This window comes from Oncorhynchus mykiss, unplaced genomic scaffold, assembly GCF_057628025.1.
Source record: "Oncorhynchus mykiss isolate SJ-2025 unplaced genomic scaffold, ASM5762802v1 scaffold103, whole genome shotgun sequence".
NCBI lineage: Eukaryota > Metazoa > Chordata > Actinopteri > Salmoniformes > Salmonidae > Oncorhynchus > Oncorhynchus mykiss.
The window spans coordinates 1,679,060-1,699,108 of NW_028322102.1; the positions used below are offsets into that span (position 1 = coordinate 1,679,060).

Sequence of the window (20,049 nt, forward strand, 5' to 3'; positions counted from 1 at the left end):
AGGGAGAATGATGTCAGCACACTGTATATTCAGAGTGTATTTACACGACATCTTCGCTACACTATCCCCCAGGGAGAATGATGTCAGCACACTGTATATTCAGAGTGTATTCTCACTACATCTTCGCTACACGATCCCCCAGGGAGAATGATGTCAGCACACTGTATATTCAGAGTGTATTCTCACTACATCTTCGCTACACGATCCCCCAGGGAGAATGATGTCAGCACACTGTATATTCAGAGTGTATTCTCACTACATCTTCGCTACACGATCCCCCAGGGAGAATGATGTCAGCACACTGTATATTCAGAGTGTATTTGCGCTACATCTTCGCTACACGATTCCCCAGGGAGAATGATGTCAGCACACTGTATATTCAGAGTGTATTTGCGCTACATCTTCGCTACACGATCCCCCAGGGAGAATGATGTCAGCACACTGTATATTCAGAGTGTATTTACACTACATCTTCGCTACACGATCCCCCAGGGAGAATGACGTCAGCACACTGTATATTCAGAGTGTATTCTCACGACATCTTCGCTACACGATCCCCCAGGGAGAATGATGTCAGCACACTGTATATTCAGAGTGTATTTGCGCTACATCTTCGCTACACTATCCCCCAGGGAGAATGATGTCAGCACACTGTATATTCAGAGTGTATTTGCGCTACATCTTCGCTACACGATCCCCCAGGGAGAATGATGTCAGCACACTGTATATTCAGAGTGTATTCTCACTACATCTTCGCTACACTATCCCCCAGGGAGAATGATGTCAGCACACTGTATATTCAGAGTGTATTCTCACTACATCTTCGCTACACTATCCCCCAGGGAGAATGATGTCAGCACACTGTATATTCAGAGTGTATTTGCGCTACATCTTCGCTACACGATCCCCCAGGGAGAATGATGTCAGCACACTGTATATTCAGAGTGTATTCTCACTACATCTTCGCTACACGATCCCCCAGGGAGAATGATGTCAGCACACTGTATATTCAGAGTGTATTTGCGCTACATCTTCGCTACACGATCCCCCAGGGAGAATGATGTCAGCACACTGTATATTCAGAGTGTATTCTCACTACATCTTCGCTACACGATCCCCCAGGGAGAATGATGTCAGCACACTGTATATTCAGAGTGTATTCTCACTACATCTTCGCTACACGATCCCCCAGGGAGAATGATGTCAGCACACTGTATATTCAGAGTGTATTCTCACTACATCTTCGCTACACGATCCCCCAGGGAGAATGATGTCAGCACACTGTATATTCAGAGTGTATTCTCACTACATCTTCGCTACACTATCCCCCAGGGAGAATGATGTCAGCACACTGTATATTCAGAGTGTATTCTCACTACATCTTCGCTACACTATCCCCCAGGGAGAATGATGTCAGCACACTGTATATTCAGAGTGTATTCTCACTACATCTTCGCTACACTATCCCCCAGGGAGAATGATGTCAGCACACTGTATATTCAGAGTGTATTCTCACTACATCTTCGCTACACGATCCCCCAGGGAGAATGATGTCAGCACACTGTATATTCAGAGTGTATTCTCACAACATCTTCACTACACTATCCCCCAGGGAGAATGATGTCAGCACACTGTATATTCAGAGTGTATTCTCACTACATCTTCGCTACACTATCCCCCAGGGAGAATGATGTCAGCACACTGTATATTCAGAGTGTATTCTCACTACATCTTCGCTACACGATCCCCCAGGGAGAATGATGTCAGCACACTGTATATTCAGAGTGTATTCTCACTACATCTTCGCTACACGATCCCCCAGGGAGAATGATGTCAGCACACTGTATATTCAGAGTGTATTCTCACTACATCTTCGCTACACGATCCCCCAGGGAGAATGATGTCAGCACACTGTATATTCAGAGTGTATTCTCACTACATCTTCACTACACTATCCCCCAGGGAGAATGATGTCAGCACACTGTATATTCAGAGTGTATTCTCACTACATCTTCGCTACACTATCCCCCAGGGAGAATGATGTCAGCACACTGTATATTCAGAGTGTATTCTCACTACATCTTCGCTACACGATCCCCCAGGGAGAATGATGTCAGCACACTGTATATTCAGAGTGTATTTACACTACATCTTTGCTACACTATCCCCCAGGGAGAATGATGTCAGCACACTGTATATTCAGAGTGTATTCTCGCTACATCTTCGCTACACGATCCCCCAGGGAGAATGATGTCAGCACACTGTATATTCAGAGTGTATTCTCACTACATCTTCGCTACACTATCCCCCAGGGAGAATGATGTCAGCACACTGTATATTCAGAGTGTATTCGCACTACATCTTCGCTACACTATCCCCCAGGGAGAATGATGTCAGCACACTGTATATTCAGAGTGTATTTGCGCTACATCTTCGCTACACTATCCCCCAGGGAGAATGATGTCAGCACACTGTATATTCAGAGTGTATTCTCGCTACATCTTCGCTACACTATCCCCCAGGGAGAATGATGTCAGCACACTGTATATTCAGAGTGTATTTACACTACATCTTCGCTACACTATCCCCCAGGGAGAATGATGTCAGCACACTGTATATTCAGAGTGTATTTACACTACATCTTTGCTACACTATCCCCCAGGGAGAATGATGTCAGCACACTGTATATTCAGAGTGTATTTACACGACATCTTCGCTACACTATCCCCCAGGGAGAATGATGTCAGCACACTGTATATTCAGAGTGTATTCTCACTACATCTTCGCTACACGATCCCCCAGGGAGAATGATGTCAGCACACTGTATATTCAGAGTGTATTCTCACTACATCTTCGCTACACTATCCCCCAGGGAGAATGATGTCAGCACACTGTATATTCAGAGTGTATTCTCACTACATCTTCGCTACACGATCCCCCAGGGAGAATGATGTCAGCACACTGTATATTCAGAGTGTATTCTCACTACATCTTCGCTACACTATCCCCCAGGGAGAATGATGTCAGCACACTGTATATTCAGAGTGTATTCTCACTACATCTTCGCTACACGATCCCCCAGGGAGAATGATGTCAGCACACTGTATATTCAGAGTGTATTCTCACTACATCTTCGCTACACTATCCCCCAGGGAGAATGATGTCAGCACACTGTATATTCAGAGTGTATTCTCACTACATCTTCGCTACACTATCCCCCAGGGAGAATGATGTCAGCACACTGTATATTCAGAGTGTATTCTCACTACATCTTCGCTACACGATCCCCCAGGGAGAATGATGTCAGCACACTGTATATTCAGAGTGTATTTACACTACATCTTTGCTACACTATCCCCCAGGGAGAATGATGTCAGCACACTGTATATTCAGAGTGTATTCTCGCTACATCTTCGCTACACGATCCCCCAGGGAGAATGATGTCAGCACACTGTATATTCAGAGTGTATTCTCACTACATCTTCGCTACACTATCCCCCAGGGAGAATGATGTCAGCACACTGTATATTCAGAGTGTATTTACACTACATCTTTGCTACACTATCCCCCAGGGAGAATGATGTCAGCACACTGTATATTCAGAGTGTATTTACACGACATCTTCGCTACACTATCCCCCAGGGAGAATGATGTCAGCACACTGTATATTCAGAGTGTATTTGCGCTACATCTTCGCTACACTATCCCCCAGGGAGAATGATGTCAGCACACTGTATATTCAGAGTGTATTCTCGCTACATCTTCGCTACACTATCCCCCAGGGAGAATGATGTCAGCACACTGTATATTCAGAGTGTATTTACACTACATCTTCGCTACACTATCCCCCAGGGAGAATGATGTCAGCACACTGTATATTCAGAGTGTATTTACACTACATCTTTGCTACACTATCCCCCAGGGAGAATGATGTCAGCACACTGTATATTCAGAGTGTATTTACACGACATCTTCGCTACACTATCCCCCAGGGAGAATGATGTCAGCACACTGTATATTCAGAGTGTATTCTCACTACATCTTCGCTACACGATCCCCCAGGGAGAATGATGTCAGCACACTGTATATTCAGAGTGTATTCTCGCTACATCTTCGCTACACGATCCCCCAGGGAGAATGATGTCAGCACACTGTATATTCAGAGTGTATTCTCACTACATCTTCGCTACACTATCCCCCAGGGAGAATGATGTCAGCACACTGTATATTCAGAGTGTATTCGCACTACATCTTCGCTACACTATCCCCCAGGGAGAATGATGTCAGCACACTGTATATTCAGAGTGTATTTGCGCTACATCTTCGCTACACTATCCCCCAGGGAGAATGATGTCAGCACACTGTATATTCAGAGTGTATTCTCGCTACATCTTCGCTACACTATCCCCCAGGGAGAATGATGTCAGCACACTGTATATTCAGAGTGTATTTACACTACATCTTCGCTACACTATCCCCCAGGGAGAATGATGTCAGCACACTGTATATTCAGAGTGTATTTACACTACATCTTTGCTACACTATCCCCCAGGGAGAATGATGTCAGCACACTGTATATTCAGAGTGTATTTACACGACATCTTCGCTACACTATCCCCCAGGGAGAATGATGTCAGCACACTGTATATTCAGAGTGTATTCTCACTACATCTTCGCTACACGATCCCCCAGGGAGAATGATGTCAGCACACTGTATATTCAGAGTGTATTCTCACTACATCTTCGCTACACTATCCCCCAGGGAGAATGATGTCAGCACACTGTATATTCAGAGTGTATTCTCACTACATCTTCGCTACACGATCCCCCAGGGAGAATGATGTCAGCACACTGTATATTCAGAGTGTATTCTCACTACATCTTCGCTACACTATCCCCCAGGGAGAATGATGTCAGCACACTGTATATTCAGAGTGTATTCTCACTACATCTTCGCTACACGATCCCCCAGGGAGAATGATGTCAGCACACTGTATATTCAGAGTGTATTCTCACTACATCTTCGCTACACTATCCCCCAGGGAGAATGATGTCAGCACACTGTATATTCAGAGTGTATTCTCACTACATCTTCGCTACACGATCCCCCAGGGAGAATGATGTCAGCACACTGTATATTCAGAGTGTATTCTCACTACATCTTCGCTACACTATCCCCCAGGGAGAATGATGTCAGCACACTGTATATTCAGAGTGTATTCTCACTACATCTTCGCTACACTATCCCCCAGGGAGAATGATGTCAGCACACTGTATATTCAGAGTGTATTCTCACTACATCTTCGCTACACGATCCCCCAGGGAGAATGATGTCAGCACACTGTATATTCAGAGTGTATTCTCACTACATCTTCGCTACACGATCCCCCAGGGAGAATGATGTCAGCACACTGTATATTCAGAGTGTATTCTCACTACATCTTCGCTACACGATCCCCCAGGGAGAATGATGTCAGCACACTGTATATTCAGAGTGTATTCTCACTACATCTTCGCTACACTATCCCCCAGGTAGAATGATGTCAGCACACTGTATATTCAGAGTGTATTCTCACTACATCTTCGCTACACGATCCCCCAGGGAGAATGATGTCAGCACACTGTATATTCAGAGTGTATTTGCGCTACATCTTCGCTACACTATCCCCCAGGGAGAATGACGTCAGCACACTGTATATTCAGAGTGTATTTACACTACATCTTCGCTACACTATCCCCCAGGAAGAATGATGTCAGCACACTGTATATTCAGAGTGTATTTACACTACATCTTCGCTACATGATCCCCCAGGGAGAATGATGTCAGCACACTGTATATTCAGACCAGACCCTGAGGGTACCACATAGACAATAGAACAGTATTTGTGAAGCAGCCTCCGTGTGGGTCCTATATAAACCGAGAGGAGAGTAACGGCTGTGTCCGGTTAAGTTTAAAGTCGGATGGGACCGAATACATCACCATCACAGATCAACAAGCTCAAATTTACGTGACGTTCAGGAGCGTGATTCACCGGGAGCGTCTGGTGCATTCAATCTGTATAAATCAACTTATTGGTTTTCTGCCCCGTAGCCTGGCGCGGTGAATAAATCGCTCTGCTCGCTGGACTGGAAGACAACCAATAGAAAGACAGAAGAGGACTACGGTATGTATGCTGCGGAATCAGGAGAGGAGTGGATTCACTACGCAATGACTTCCATCAGACACAAGCACAGAGTCACAGATTAAAACAGCTGGGAGTCAGTGGATTATTTTGTCCAGAAACCTGTACATCTCAGCTGTTCACTGACCTAGAATGAACCCTCTGAAATGTACTCTCTCTCTCTCTCTCTCCTATACACTGAATGATAACATCGTCCCCAACAGGTGAATAGGGCAGGACGGGAAATATCAGCCATTAAACATACCTCAGGTAATCATCCAACCTGAGCCAGAAAGACAAGGCAATTAACTATACTGAAGGAAAATTATTTAAAAACGCAACATGCAACAATTTATAGGATTTGACTGAATTACAGTTAAAAGAAGGAACATTGTCCATTTAAATGAATTCATTAGACCCTAATCTATGGATTTCACTTGACTGGGCAGGTGCACAGCCTGACTGGCTGGCTGAGTGACTGACTGGCTGGCTGAGTGACTGACTGGCTGGCTGGCTGAGTGACTGACTGGCTGGCAGGCTGAGTGACTGACTGGCTGAGTGGCTGACTGACTGGCTGAGTGACTGACTGGCTGGCTGAGTGACTGACTGGCTGGCTGAGTGACTGACTGGCTGGCTGAGTGACTGACTGGCTGGCTGGCTGAGTGACTGACTGGCTGAGTGGCTGACTGACTGGCTGAGTGACTGACTGGCTGGCTGAGTGACTGACTGGCTGGCTGGCTGAGTGACTGACTGGCTGAGTGGCTGACTGACTGGCTGAGTGACTGACTGGCTGGCTGAGTGACTGACTGGCTGGCTGGCTGAGTGACTGACTGGCTGAGTGGCTGAGTGACTGACTGGCTGAGTGACTGACTGGCTGGCTGAGTGACTGACTGGCTGGCTGAGTGACTGACTGGCTGGCTGAGTGAATGACTGGCTGGCTGGCTGAGTTACTGACTGACTGACTGGCTGGCTGAGTGAGTGACTGACTGGCTGGCTGGCTGAGAAACTGACTGACTGGCTGACTGAGTGACTGACTGGCTGGCTGAGTGAATGACTGGCTGGCTGGGTGAGTTACTGACTGACTGACTGGCTGGCTGAGTGACTGACTGACTGACTGACTGACTGACTGGCTGGCTGGCTGGCTGAGTGAGTGAGTGAGTGAGTGAGTGAGTGAGTGAGTGAGTGAGTGAGTGAGTGACTGGCCGAGTGAGTGAGTGACTGGCCGAGTGAGTGAGTGACTGGCCGAGTGACTGACTGACTGGCCGAGTGACTGACTGACTGGCCGAGTGACTGACTGACTGGCCGAGTGACTGACTGACTGGCCGAGTGACTGACTGACTGGCCGAGTGACTGACTGACTGGCCGAGTGACTGACTGACTGGCCGAGTGACTGACTGACTGGCCGAGTGACTGACTGACTGGCCGAGTGACTGACTGACTGGCCGAGTGACTGACTGACTGGCCGAGTGACTGACTGACTGGCCGAGTGACTGACTGACTGGCCGAGTGACTGACTGACTGGCCGAGTGACTGACTGACTGGCCGAGTGACTGACTGACTGGCCGAGTGACTGACTGACTGGCCGAGTGACTGACTGACTGGCCGAGTGACTGACTGGCCGAGTGACTGACTGGCAGGCTGGCTGAGTGACTGACTGACTGACTGACTGACTGGCTGGCTGAGTGACTGACTGACTGACTGACTGACTGGCTGGCTGGCTGGCTGAGTGAGTGAGTGAGTGAGTGAGTGAGTGAGTGACTGGCCGAGTGAGTGAGTGACTGGCCGAGTGAGTGACTGACTGGCCGAGTGACTGACTGACTGGCCGAGTGACTGACTGACTGGCCGAGTGACTGACTGACTGGCCGAGTGACTGACTGACTGGCCGAGTGACTGACTGACTGGCCGAGTGACTGACTGACTGGCCGAGTGACTGACTGACTGGCCGAGTGACTGACTGACTGGCCGAGTGACTGACTGACTGGCCGAGTGACTGACTGACTGGCCGAGTGACTGACTGACTGGCCGAGTGACTGACTGACTGGCCGAGTGACTGACTGGCAGGCTGGCTGACTGGCTGGCTGACTGACTGACTGACTGGCTGGCTGAGTGACTGACTGACTGACTGACTGACTGGCTGGCTGGCTGGCTGAGTGAGTGAGTGAGTGAGTGAGTGAGTGACTGGCCGAGTGAGTGAGTGACTGGCCGAGTGAGTGAGTGACTGGCCGAGTGAGTGAGTGACTGGCCGAGTGACTGACTGACTGGCCGAGTGACTGACTGACTGGCCGAGTGACTGACTGACTGGCCGAGTGACTGACTGACTGGCCGAGTGACTGACTGACTGGCCGAGTGACTGACTGACTGGCCGAGTGACTGACTGACTGGCCGAGTGACTGACTGACTGGCCGAGTGACTGACTGACTGGCCGAGTGACTGACTGACTGGCCGAGTGACTGACTGACTGGCCGAGTGACTGACTGACTGGCCGAGTGACTGACTGACTGGCCGAGTGACTGACTGACTGGCCGAGTGACTGACTGACTGGCCGAGTGACTGACTGACTGGCCGAGTGACTGACTGACTGGCCGAGTGACTGACTGGCAGGCTGGCTGGCTGAGTGACTGACTGGCTGGCTGGCTGGCTGAGTGACTGACTGGCTGGCTGTGTGACTGGCTGAGTGACTGACTGGCTGTCTGGGTGGCTGGCTGGCTGAGTGACTGGCTGGCTGGCTGGCTGGCTGAGTGTATGAGAAGTAAACCGTGCTAGAGGATTAGTCTTTGCTGAAGCCCACAACAGTGTCTGTCAATGCTGAAGGAGAGGACGGATAGCTTCACCCTAAATACAGCACGTTTCAAACAGACAACCCCCAGTCCAGGCTGTCTGGACCTGCTAATTGATCGTTTTGCATACGGCCGCCTCTCCCAGCTCCTCTTGGCTGGACTAACCGATAATACACCATGAGGCGAGCAGATGGAGCAACAAGACTGCCAGGACAGGCTTCCTCAGCCCTGTTCCACACCCATAAACATTAAAAACACTAACAAAAATAAATACATACATTTAGAATGGAGTCCCTTCAGCCAGGCGGACGCCTTTCCCAACATACAAATGAGCAGTTACAGGCATTTAATTCTCCCAGCCCAGGCCCTCCGACAGCCAGCCCGGGCACCACCGACAGCCAGCCTTGGCCCCACCGACAGCCAGCCTTGGCCCCACCGACAGCCAGCACGGGCCCACCGACAGCCAGCACGGGCCCACCGACAGCCAGCACGGGCCCACCGACAGCCAGCCTTGGCCCCACCGACAGCCAGCCTTGGCCCCACCGACAGCCAGCCTTGGCCCCACCGACAGCCAGCCTTGGCCCCACCGACAGCCAGCCTTGGGCCCACCGACAGCCAGCCTTGGGCCCACCGACAGCCAGCCTTGGGCCCACCGACAGCCAGCACGGGCCCACCGACAGCCAGCCTTGGGCCCACCGACAGCCAGCGTGGGCCCACCGACAGCCAGCCCGGGATCAACGACAGCCAGCCAGGGATCAACGACAGCCAGCCAGGGATCAACGACAGCCAGCATGGGATCAACGACAACCAGGCCGGCCATTCCAACAGAATAACATGAATCTCATCTATGTAGGGGAATTTCATTCCAGAATTAAAGTGACACAGGATGAACTGTATAGTAAGTGTTATGACCAGGGCTTGTGTCCTAAATGGCCTCCTGATCCCTATGAGTGCCAGGATGTAGGGCCAGGACCCAGTCTGCTTGACTTGGACGACTGGGGACAGGTTAGGAGCCAATTGCTTAGTATTTATGAATTCATTGTCTGAATAATTGTATGAATTTACATTTGTGCTCGTAGCCTACTGGTCTAAATTATGAATTTATATTTGTGCTCATGGCATAGGGTGGTCTAGTGGTCCATGAATTTATATTTGTGCTTGTGGCCTAGTGATCTAAGTTACCTCCATCTTTCCCCACTGTCACCGTCTCTCCATCTTTCCCCACTGTCATCCCCTCTCCAACTTTCCCCACTGTCACCCTCTCTCCATCTTTCCCCACTGTCACCCTCTCTCCATCTTTCCCCACTGTCATCCTCTCTCCATCTTTCCCCACTGTCATCCTCTCTCCATCTTTCCCCACTGTCACCCCCTCTCCATCTATCCCCACTGTCACCCTCTCTCCATCTTTCCCCACTGTCACCCTCTCTCCATCTTTCCCCACTGTCACCCTCTCTCCATCTTTCCCCACTGTCACCCTCTCTCCATCTTTCCCCACTGTCACCCTCTCTCCATCTTTCCCCACTGTCATCCCCTCTCCATCTTTCCCCACTGTCACCCTCTCTCCATCTTTCCCCACTGTCATCCCCTCTCCATCTTTCCCCACTGTCACCCTCTCTCCATCTTTCCCCACTGTCACCCTCTCTCCATCTTTCCCCACTGTCACCCTCTCTCCATCTTTCCCCACTGTCACCCTCTCCATCTTTCCCCACTGTCACCCTCTCTCCATCTTTCCCCACTGTCACCCTCTCTCCATCTTTCCCCACTGTCATCCCCTCTCCATCTTTCCCCACTGTCACCCTCTCTCCATCTTTCCCCACTGTCACCCTCTCTCCCCACTGTCATCCTCTCTCCATCTTTCCCCACTGTCATCCTCTCTCCATCTTTCCCCACTGTCACCCCCTCTCCATCTTTCCCCACTGTCACCCCCTCTCCATCTTTCCCCACTGTCACCCCCTCTCCATCTTTCCCCACTGTCACCCCCTCTCCATCTTTCCCCACTGTCACCCCCTCTCCATCTTTCCCCACTGTCACCCCCTCTCCATCTTTCCCCACTGTCACCATCTCTCCATCTTTCCCCACTGTCACCCTTTCCATCTTTCCCCACTTTCACCCTCTCTCCATCTCTTCCCACTATCATCCTCTCTCCATCTCTTCCCACTGTCATTCTCTCTCCATCTCTTCCCACTGTCATCCTCTCTCCATCTCTTCCCACTGTCATCCTCTCTCCATCTCTTCCCACTGTCATCCTCTCTCCATCTCTTCCCACTGTCATCCTCTCTCCATCTCTTCCCACTGTCATCCTCTCTCCATCTCTTCCCACTGTCATCCCCTCTCCATCTTTCCCCACTGTCATCCTCTCTTCATCTTTCCCCACTGTCATCCTCTCTTCATCTTTCCTCACTGTCATCCTCTCCATCTTTTCCCACTGTCATCCCCTCTCCATCTTTCCCCACTGTCATCCTCTCCATCTTTCCCCACTGTCATCCCCTTTCCATATTTCCCCACTGTCATCATCTCTCCATCTTTCCCCACTGTCACCCTCTCTCCATCTTTCCCCACGGTCATCCTATCTCCATCTTTCCCCACTGTCACCCCCTCTCCATCTTTCCCCACTGTCACCATCTCTCCATCTTTCCCCACTGTCACCCTTTCCATCTTTCCCCACTTTCACCCTCTCTCCATCTCTTCCCACTATCATCCTCTCTCCATCTCTTCCCACTGTCATTCTCTCTCCATCTCTTCCCACTGTCATCCTCTCTCCATCTCTTCCCACTGTCATCCTCTCTCCATCTCTTCCCACTGTCATCCTCTCTCCATCTCTTCCCACTGTCATCCTCTCTCCATCTCTTCCCACTGTCATCCTCTCTCCATCTCTTCCCACTGTCATCCTCTCTCCATCTCTTCCCACTGTCATCCCCTCTCCATCTTTCCCCACTGTCATCCCCTCTCCATCTTTCCCCACTGTCATCCTCTCTTCATCTTTCCCCACTGTCATCCTCTCTTCATCTTTCCTCACTGTCATCCTCTCCATCTTTTCCCACTGTCATCCCCTCTCCATCTTTCCCCACTGTCATCCTCTCCATCTTTCCCCACTGTCATCCCCTTTCCATATTTCCCCACTGTCATCATCTCTCCATCTTTCCCCACTGTCACCCTCTCTCCATCTTTCCCCACTGTCATCCTATCTCCATCTTTCCCCACTGTCATCCTATCTCCATCTTTCCCCACTGTCATCCTATCTCCATCTTTCCCCACTGTCATCCTCTCTCCATCACTTCCTACTGTCATCCTCTCTCCATCTCTTCCCACTGTCATCCTCTCTCCATCTCTTCCCACTGTCATCCTCTCTCCATCTCTTCCCACTGTCATCCTCTCTCCATCTCTTCCCACTGTCATCCTCTCTCCATCTCTTCCCACTGTCATCCCCTCTCCATCTTTCCCCACTGTCATCCTCTCTCCATCTTTCCCCACTGTCATCCTCTCTCCATCTTTCCCCAGTCATCCCCTCCATCTTTCCCCACTGTCACCCTCTCTCCATCTTTCCCCACTGTCATCCCCTTTCCATCTTTCCCCACTGTCATCCTCTCTCCATCTTTCCCCACTGTCACCCTCTCTCCATCACTTCCTACTGTCATCCTCTCTCCATCTTTCCCCACTGTCATCCTCTCATCTTTCCCCACTGTCATCCCCTCTCCATCTTTCCCCACTGTCATCCTCTCCATCTTTCCCCACTGTCATCCTCTCCATCTTTCCCCACTGTCATCCCCTTTCCATCTTTCCCCACTGTCATCATCTCTCCATCTTTCCCCACTGTCACCCTCTCTCCATCTTCCCCACTGTCATCCTATCTCCATCTTTCCCCACTGTCATCCTATCTCCATCTTTCCCCACTGTCATCCCCTCCATCTTTCCCCACTGTCACCCTCTCTCCATCTTTCCCCACTGTCATCCCCTTTCCATCTTTCCCCACTGTCATCCTCTCCCCATCTTTCCCCACTGTCACCCTCTCTCCATCTTTCCCCACTGTCACCCTCTCTCCATCTTTCCCCACTGTCACCCTCTCTCCATCTTTCCCCACTATCATCCTCCCTCCATCTCTTCCCACTGTCACCCTCTCTCCATCTCTTCCTACTGTCATCCTCTCTCCATCTTTCCCCACTGTCACCCTCTCTCCATCTCTTCCTACTGTCATCCTCTCTCCATATTTCCCCCACTGTCATCCTCTCCATCTTTCCCCACTGTCACCCACTCCATCTTTCCCCCCCACTATCATCCTCTCTCCATCTTTCCCCACTGTCACCCTCTCTCCATCTCTTCCTACTGTCATCCTCTCTCCATCTCTTCCTACTGTCATCCTCTCTCCATCTTTCCCCACTGTCACCCTCTCTCCATCTCTTCCTACTGTCATCCTCTCTCCATCTTTCCCCACTGTCATCCTCTCTCCATCTCTTCCTACTGTCATCCTCTCTCCATCTCTTCCTACTGTCATCCTCTCTCCATCTTTCCCCACTGTCACCCTCTCTCCATCTTTCCCCACTGTCATCCTCTCTCCATCTTTCCCCACTGTCACCCTCTCTCCATCACTTCCTACTGTCATCCTCTCTCCATCTTTCCCCCACTGTCATCCTCTCTTCATCTTTTCACTGTCATCCTCTCTCCATCAGGTAAATAAAGTCAGAAAAGACCTTAAAAACATTCACATTTGTACTTACATTCTTGAGATGATCGGTGACGGAAGGTGAATCGCAGGTGACTTCGGTTCACGTCTTCAATAGGGATGGCAACCTTGAGGTTAAACAGTAAAACAGGAGACAGACAGCTAAATGAAACTCAATGCATCTCAAATTAAAGTACACACATGTACATGTACACACACACACACACTCACAAAAACACAAGGGTATAAGACAGACAAACCTTGATGGTTTCAAACCAGCGTGGCTGTTTTATCTGGTAGTAGATGACAGACTTGTACTCCAAGATGCCCTCGTCTCCAGCACCAGGGAACATCACGTTCTGAAAGAGAGAGAGAGAGAGAGAGAAAGGTGGAAATGGAGAGTGAATTTTTATATAATAATACATACCATTTAGCAGATGCTTTAATCCAAAGCAATTTAAAGTTATCTGTACATTTTACATAAGGGTGGTCCCGGGAATCAAACCACTATACTGTAAAACCCATGTTCTACTAACTGACCTACAGAGGACCATGTTCTACTAACTGAACTACAGAGGACCTGGAGCCATGTTCTACTAACAACTACAGAGGACCAAGTTCTACTAACAACTACAGAGGACCATGTTCTACTAACTGAACTACAGAGGACCATGTTCTACTAACTGAACTACAGAGGACCATGTTCTACTAACAACTACAGAGGACCATGTTCTACTAACTGAACTACAGAGGACCATGTTCTACTAACTGAACTACAGAGGACCATGTTCTACTAACTGAACTACAGAGGACCATGTTCTACTAACTGAACTACAGAGGACCATGTTCTACTAACTGAACTACAGAGGACCATGTTCTACTAACTACAGAGGACCATGTTCTACTAACTGAAGTACAGAGGACCATGTTCTACTAACTGAAGTACAGAGGACCATGTTCTACTAACTGAACTACAGAGGACCATGTTCTACTAACTGAACTACAGAGGACCATGTTCTACTAACTGAACTACAGAGGACCATGTTCTACTAACTGAACTACAGAGGACCATGTTCTACTAACTGAACTACAGAGGACCATGTTCTACTAACAACTACAGAGGACCATGTTCTACTAACTGAACTACAGAGGACCATGTTCTACTAACTGAACTACAGAGGACCATGTTCTACTAACTGAACTACAGAGGACCATGTTCTACTAACTGAACTACAGAGGACCATGTTCTACTAACTGAACTACAGAGGACCATGTTCTACTAACTACAGAGGACCATGTTCTACTAACTGAAGTACAGAGGACCATGTTCTACTAACTGAAGTACAGAGGACCATGTTCTACTAACTGAACTACAGAGGACCATGTTCTACTAACTGAACTACAGAGGACCATGTTCTACTAACTGAACTACAGAGGACCATGTTCTACTAACTGAACTACAGAGGACCATGTTCTACTAACTGAACTACAGAGGACCGTGTTCTACTAACTGAACTACAGAGGACCATGTTCTACTAACTGAACTACAGAGGACCATGTTCTACTAACTGAACTACAGAGGACCGTGTTCTACTAACTGAACTACAGAGGACCATGTTCTACTAACTGAACTACAGAGGACCATGTTCTACTAACTGAACTACAGAGGACCATGTTCTACTAACTGAACTACAGAGGACCATGTTCTACTAACTGAACTACAGAGGACCATGTTCTACTAACTGAACTACAGAGGACCGTGTTCTACTAACTGAAGTACAGAGGACCATGTTCTACTAACTGACCTATAGAGGCCCTGGGGCCATGTTCTACTAACTGACCTATAGAGGCCCTGGGGCCATGTTCTACTAACTGACCTATAGAGGCCCTGGGGCCATGCTCTACTAACTGAGCTACAGAGGACCATGATCTACTAACTGACCTATAGAGGCCCTGGGGCCATGTTCTACTAACTGACCTATAGAGGCCCTGGGGCCAGTATCACCAGCTTAAGGCTGTGTTAATATAAAGCAGGAACTCCAGGGCCAGTATCATCAGCTTAAGGCTGTGTTAATATAAAGCAGGAACTCCAGCCAGTATCATCAGCTTAAGGCTGTGTTAATATAAAGCAGGAACTCCAGGGCCAGTATCATCAGCTTAAGGCTGTGTTAATATAAAGCAGGAACTCCAGGGCCAGTATCATCAGCTTAAGGCTGTGTTAATATAAAGCAGGAGCTCCAGGGCCAGTATCATCAGCTTAAGGCTGTGTTAATATAAAGCAGGAACTCCAGGGCCAGTATCATCAGCTTAAGGCTGTGTTAATATAAAGCAGGAACTCCAGGGCCAGTATCATCAGCTTAAGGCTGTGTTAATATAAAGCAGGAACTCCAGGGCCAGTATCATCAGCTTAAGGCTGTGTTAATATAAAGCAGGAACTCCAGGGCCAGTATCATCAGCTTAAGGCTGTGTTAATATAAAGCAGGAACTCCAGGGCCAGTATCATCAGCTTAAGGCTGTGTTAATATAAAGCAGGAACTCCAGGGCCAGTATCATCAGCTTAAGGCTGTGTTAATATAAAGCAGGAACTCCAGGGCCAGTATCACCAGCTTAAGGCTGTGTTAATATAAAGCAGGAACTCCAGGGCCAGTATCATCAGCTTAAGGCTGTGTTAATATAAAGCAGGAACTCCAGGGCCAGTATCATCAGCTTAAGGCTGTGTTAATATAAAGCAGGAACTCCAGCCAGTATCATCAGCTTAAGGCTGTGTTAATATAAAGCAGGAACTCCAGGGCCAGTATCATCAGCTTAAGGCTGTGTTAATATAAAGCAGGAACTCCAGGGCCAGTATCATCAGCTTAAGGCTGTGTTAATATAAAGCAGGAACTCCAGGGCCAGTATCATCAGCTTAAGGCTGTGTTAATATAAAGCAGGAACTCCAGGGCCAGTATCATCAGCTTAAGGCTGTGTTAATATAAAGCAGGAACTCCAGGGCCAGTATCATCAGCTTAAGGCTGTGTTAATATAAAGCAGGAACTCCAGGGCCAGTATCATCAGCTTAAGGCTGTGTTAATATAAAGCAGGAACTCCAGGGCCAGTATCACCAGCTTAAGGCTGTGTTAATATAAAGCAGGAACTCCAGGGCCAGTATCATCAGCTTAAGGCTGTGTTAATATAAAGCAGGAACTCCAGGGCCAGTATCATCAGCTTAAGGCTGTGTTAATATAAAGCAGGAACTCCAGCCAGTCCACCAACCCAAGTCCCCAGAAGACACCCTGCTTAATTAGAAAGAAATTAGAAATTAAATATTAAACTGACCACTGCTGCGTGTGCGTTGTGTGTGGTGTGTGTGTGTGTGTGTACATGTGTTGCTGGAGAGACCAGCTGGTGCTCCTGGTCCAGACAAGTCATTATCTTTCCCCAGTGGATCCCTGTGGTGGGTCAGGGCCTCGCTGTAAACCACTATGCCCTACGTGGTGGGGAGGGAGTACGGGAGGAGAGGGAGGAACGGGAGGGAGGAACGGGAGGGAGGGAGGAGAGTACGGGAGGAGAGGGAGGAACGGGAGGAGAGGGAGGAGAGTACGGGAGGAGAGGGAGGAACGGGAGGAGAGGGAGGAGAGTACGGGAGGAGAGGGAGGAACGGGAGGAGAGGGAGGAGAGTACGGGAGGAGAGGGAGGAACGGGAGGGAGGGAGGGAGGGAGGGAGGGAGGGAGGGAGGGAGGGAGGGAGGGAGGGAGGGAGGGAGGGAGGGAGGGAGGGAGGGAGGGAGGGAGGGATGAGGAGGAGGGACATTCATATATGATTCTCTATCAACCAGGTCAGTGGTCCCTCAACCTCCTCCAGACACACACACACGTTACTTACAAGAGTATTCATTTTTTACAAAGACATAATATAAACAGACAGCAGGAGGCCTCTAGTAACAACAAAGACATAATATAAACAGACAGCAGTAGGCCTCTAGTAACAACAAAGACATCATATAAACAGACAGCAGTAGGCCTCTATTAACAACAAAGACATAATATAAACATACAGCAGTAGCCCTCTATTAACAACAAAGACATAATATAAACATACAGCAGTAGGCCTCTAGTAACAACAAAGACATAATATAAACAGACAGCAGTAGGCCTCTAGTAACAACAAAGACATAATATAAACAGACAGCAGTAGGCCTCTATTAACAACAAAGACATAATATAAACAGACAACAGTAGGCCTCTAGTAACAACAAAGACATAATATAAACAGACAGCAGTAGGCCTCTATTAACAACAAAGACATAATATAAACAGACAGCAGTAGGCCTCTAGTAACAACAAAGACATAATATAAACAGACAACAGTAGGCCTCTAGTAACAACAAAGACATAATATAAACAGACAACAGTAGGCCTCTAGTAACAACAAAGACATAATATAAACAGACAGCAGTAGGCCTCTATTAACAACAAAGACATAATATAAACAGACAGCAGTAGGCCTCTAGTAACAACAAAGACATAATATAAACAGACAACAGTAGGCCTCTAGTAACAACAAAGACATAATATAAACATACAGCAGTAGGCCTCTATTAACAACAAAAATGATGATCTGTGACATCGTAGCCTACCAGGATAGACCATGACATTCTGAATGTTAAGAAAACAACCATTTCATGACAGTTCTTATTCAAATGAGGTACCGGTAGCCTACACACGCCTAGCTGGTTGTTATCATCAGTCAGTCAGAGGAACCGCAGTCAGCAGGAGGAACCGCAGTCAGCAGGAGGAACCGCAGTCAGTCAGAGGAACCGCAGTCAGTCAGAGGAACCGCAGTCAGTCAGAGGAACCGCAGTCAGTCAGAGGAACCGCAGTCAGTCAGAGGAACCACAGTCAGTCAGAGGAACCACAGTCAGTCAGAGGAACCACAGTCAGTCAGAGGAACCACAGTCAGTCAGAGGAACCACAGTCAGTCAGAGGAACCACAGTCAGTCAGAGGCACCATGTGTAGCAAGGGGAAGTAGGAGATTTATAAATCACTGATAAATGGAATTACAATGACGGAATGAAGTTGTCGTAGACAAGGACGTGGAATGTAGCAAAATATCCCCAATTAGCCGTGCAATGTTAGCTAGCTAGTTAGCTGGCTCATGTAGCTAGCTTGTTTCTTTACATGGATTTGATGCAGTCAAGACGGGCACTACCAAATGGTACGATAGATAACCTACGACAGCAACAAGGTCGTCCTACAGCCGCAGGTGATCGTAACATTGTTTGTGGTGGTTGTGTTAATGTGTTGAGTTAACAACAGGGGGGCAAGTTGACCTGACATTGCTTCCTGTCCAGTGGGTATAACAGAGTGGATAAACAAGGCTGCTCAGGTAGTCTTCAAATGCCTGTCATTTCCTCTGTGTGAGAGGAGGAGAATGTAATTTCCTCTGTGTGAGAGGAGGAGAATGTAATTTCCTCTGTGCGAGAGGAGGAGGAGAATGGCATTTCCTCTGTGTGAGAGGAGGAGAATGTAATTTCCTCTGTGTGAGAGGAGGAGGAGAATGGCATTTCCTCTGTGTGAGAGGAGGAGAATGTAATTTCCTCTGTGCGAGAGGAGAATGTAATTTCCTCTGTGCGAGAGGAGAATGTAATTTCCTCTGTGTGAGAGGAGGAGAATGTAATTTCCTCTGTGTGAGAGGAGGAGGAGAATGTCATTTCCTCTGTGTGAGAGGAGGAGGAGAATGTCATTTCCTCTGTGTGAGAGGAGGAGGAGAATGTCATTTCCTCTGTGTGAGAGGAGGAGAATGTAATTTCCTCTGTGTGAGAGGAGGAGAATGTCATTTCCTCTGTGTGAGAGGAGGAGGAGAATGTCATTTCCTCTGTGTGAGAGGAGGAGGAGAATGTAATTTCCTCTGTGTGAGAGGAGGAGGAGAATGTCATTTCCTCTGTGTGAGAGGAGGAGGAGAATGTAATTTCCTCTGTGTGAGAGGAGGAGGAGAATGTAATTTCCTCTGTGTGAGAGGAGGAGGAGAATGTAATTTCCTCTGTGTGAGAGGAAGAGGAGAATGTCATTTCCTCTGTGTGAGAGGAGGAGGAGAATGTAATTTCCTCTGTGTGAGAGGAGGAGGAGAATGTCATTTCCTCTGTGTGAGAGGAGGAGGAGAATGTCATTTCCTCTGTGTGAGAGGAGGAGAATGTCATTTCCTCTGTGTGAGAGGAGGAGGAGAATGTCATTTCCTCTGTGTGAGAGGAGGAGGAGAATGTCATTTCCTCTGTGTGAGAGGAGGAGGAGAATGTCATTTCCTCTGTGTGTGAGAGGAGGAGAATGTCATTTCCTCTGTGTGAGAGGAGGAGGAGAATGTAATTTCCTCTGTGTGAGAGGAGGAGGAGAATGTAATTTCCTCTGTGTGAGAGGAGGAGAATGTAATTTCCTCTGTGCGAGAGGAGGAGGAGAATGGCATTTCCTCTGTGTGAGAGG

General features: G+C 48.4%; 1 protein-coding gene across 4 annotated transcripts in view; it reads right to left on the reverse strand.

Annotated features, from left to right (window-relative positions):
• LOC110513667 (dedicator of cytokinesis protein 1) overlaps positions 1 to 20,049 on the reverse strand; it is a 636,864-nt gene that overhangs the window by 485,727 nt on the left and 131,088 nt on the right. For all 4 annotated transcript variants that reach the window (XM_090228873.1, XM_090228870.1, XM_090228871.1 and 1 more), the window contains exons 15-16: positions 13,856 to 13,954; positions 13,651 to 13,723 (exon numbers count right to left, since the gene is read on the reverse strand). In XM_090228873.1, the coding sequence (XP_090084999.1) occupies positions 13,651 to 13,723; positions 13,856 to 13,954 (172 nt within the window). The remainder of the gene's footprint in view (positions 1 to 13,650; positions 13,724 to 13,855; positions 13,955 to 20,049) is intronic.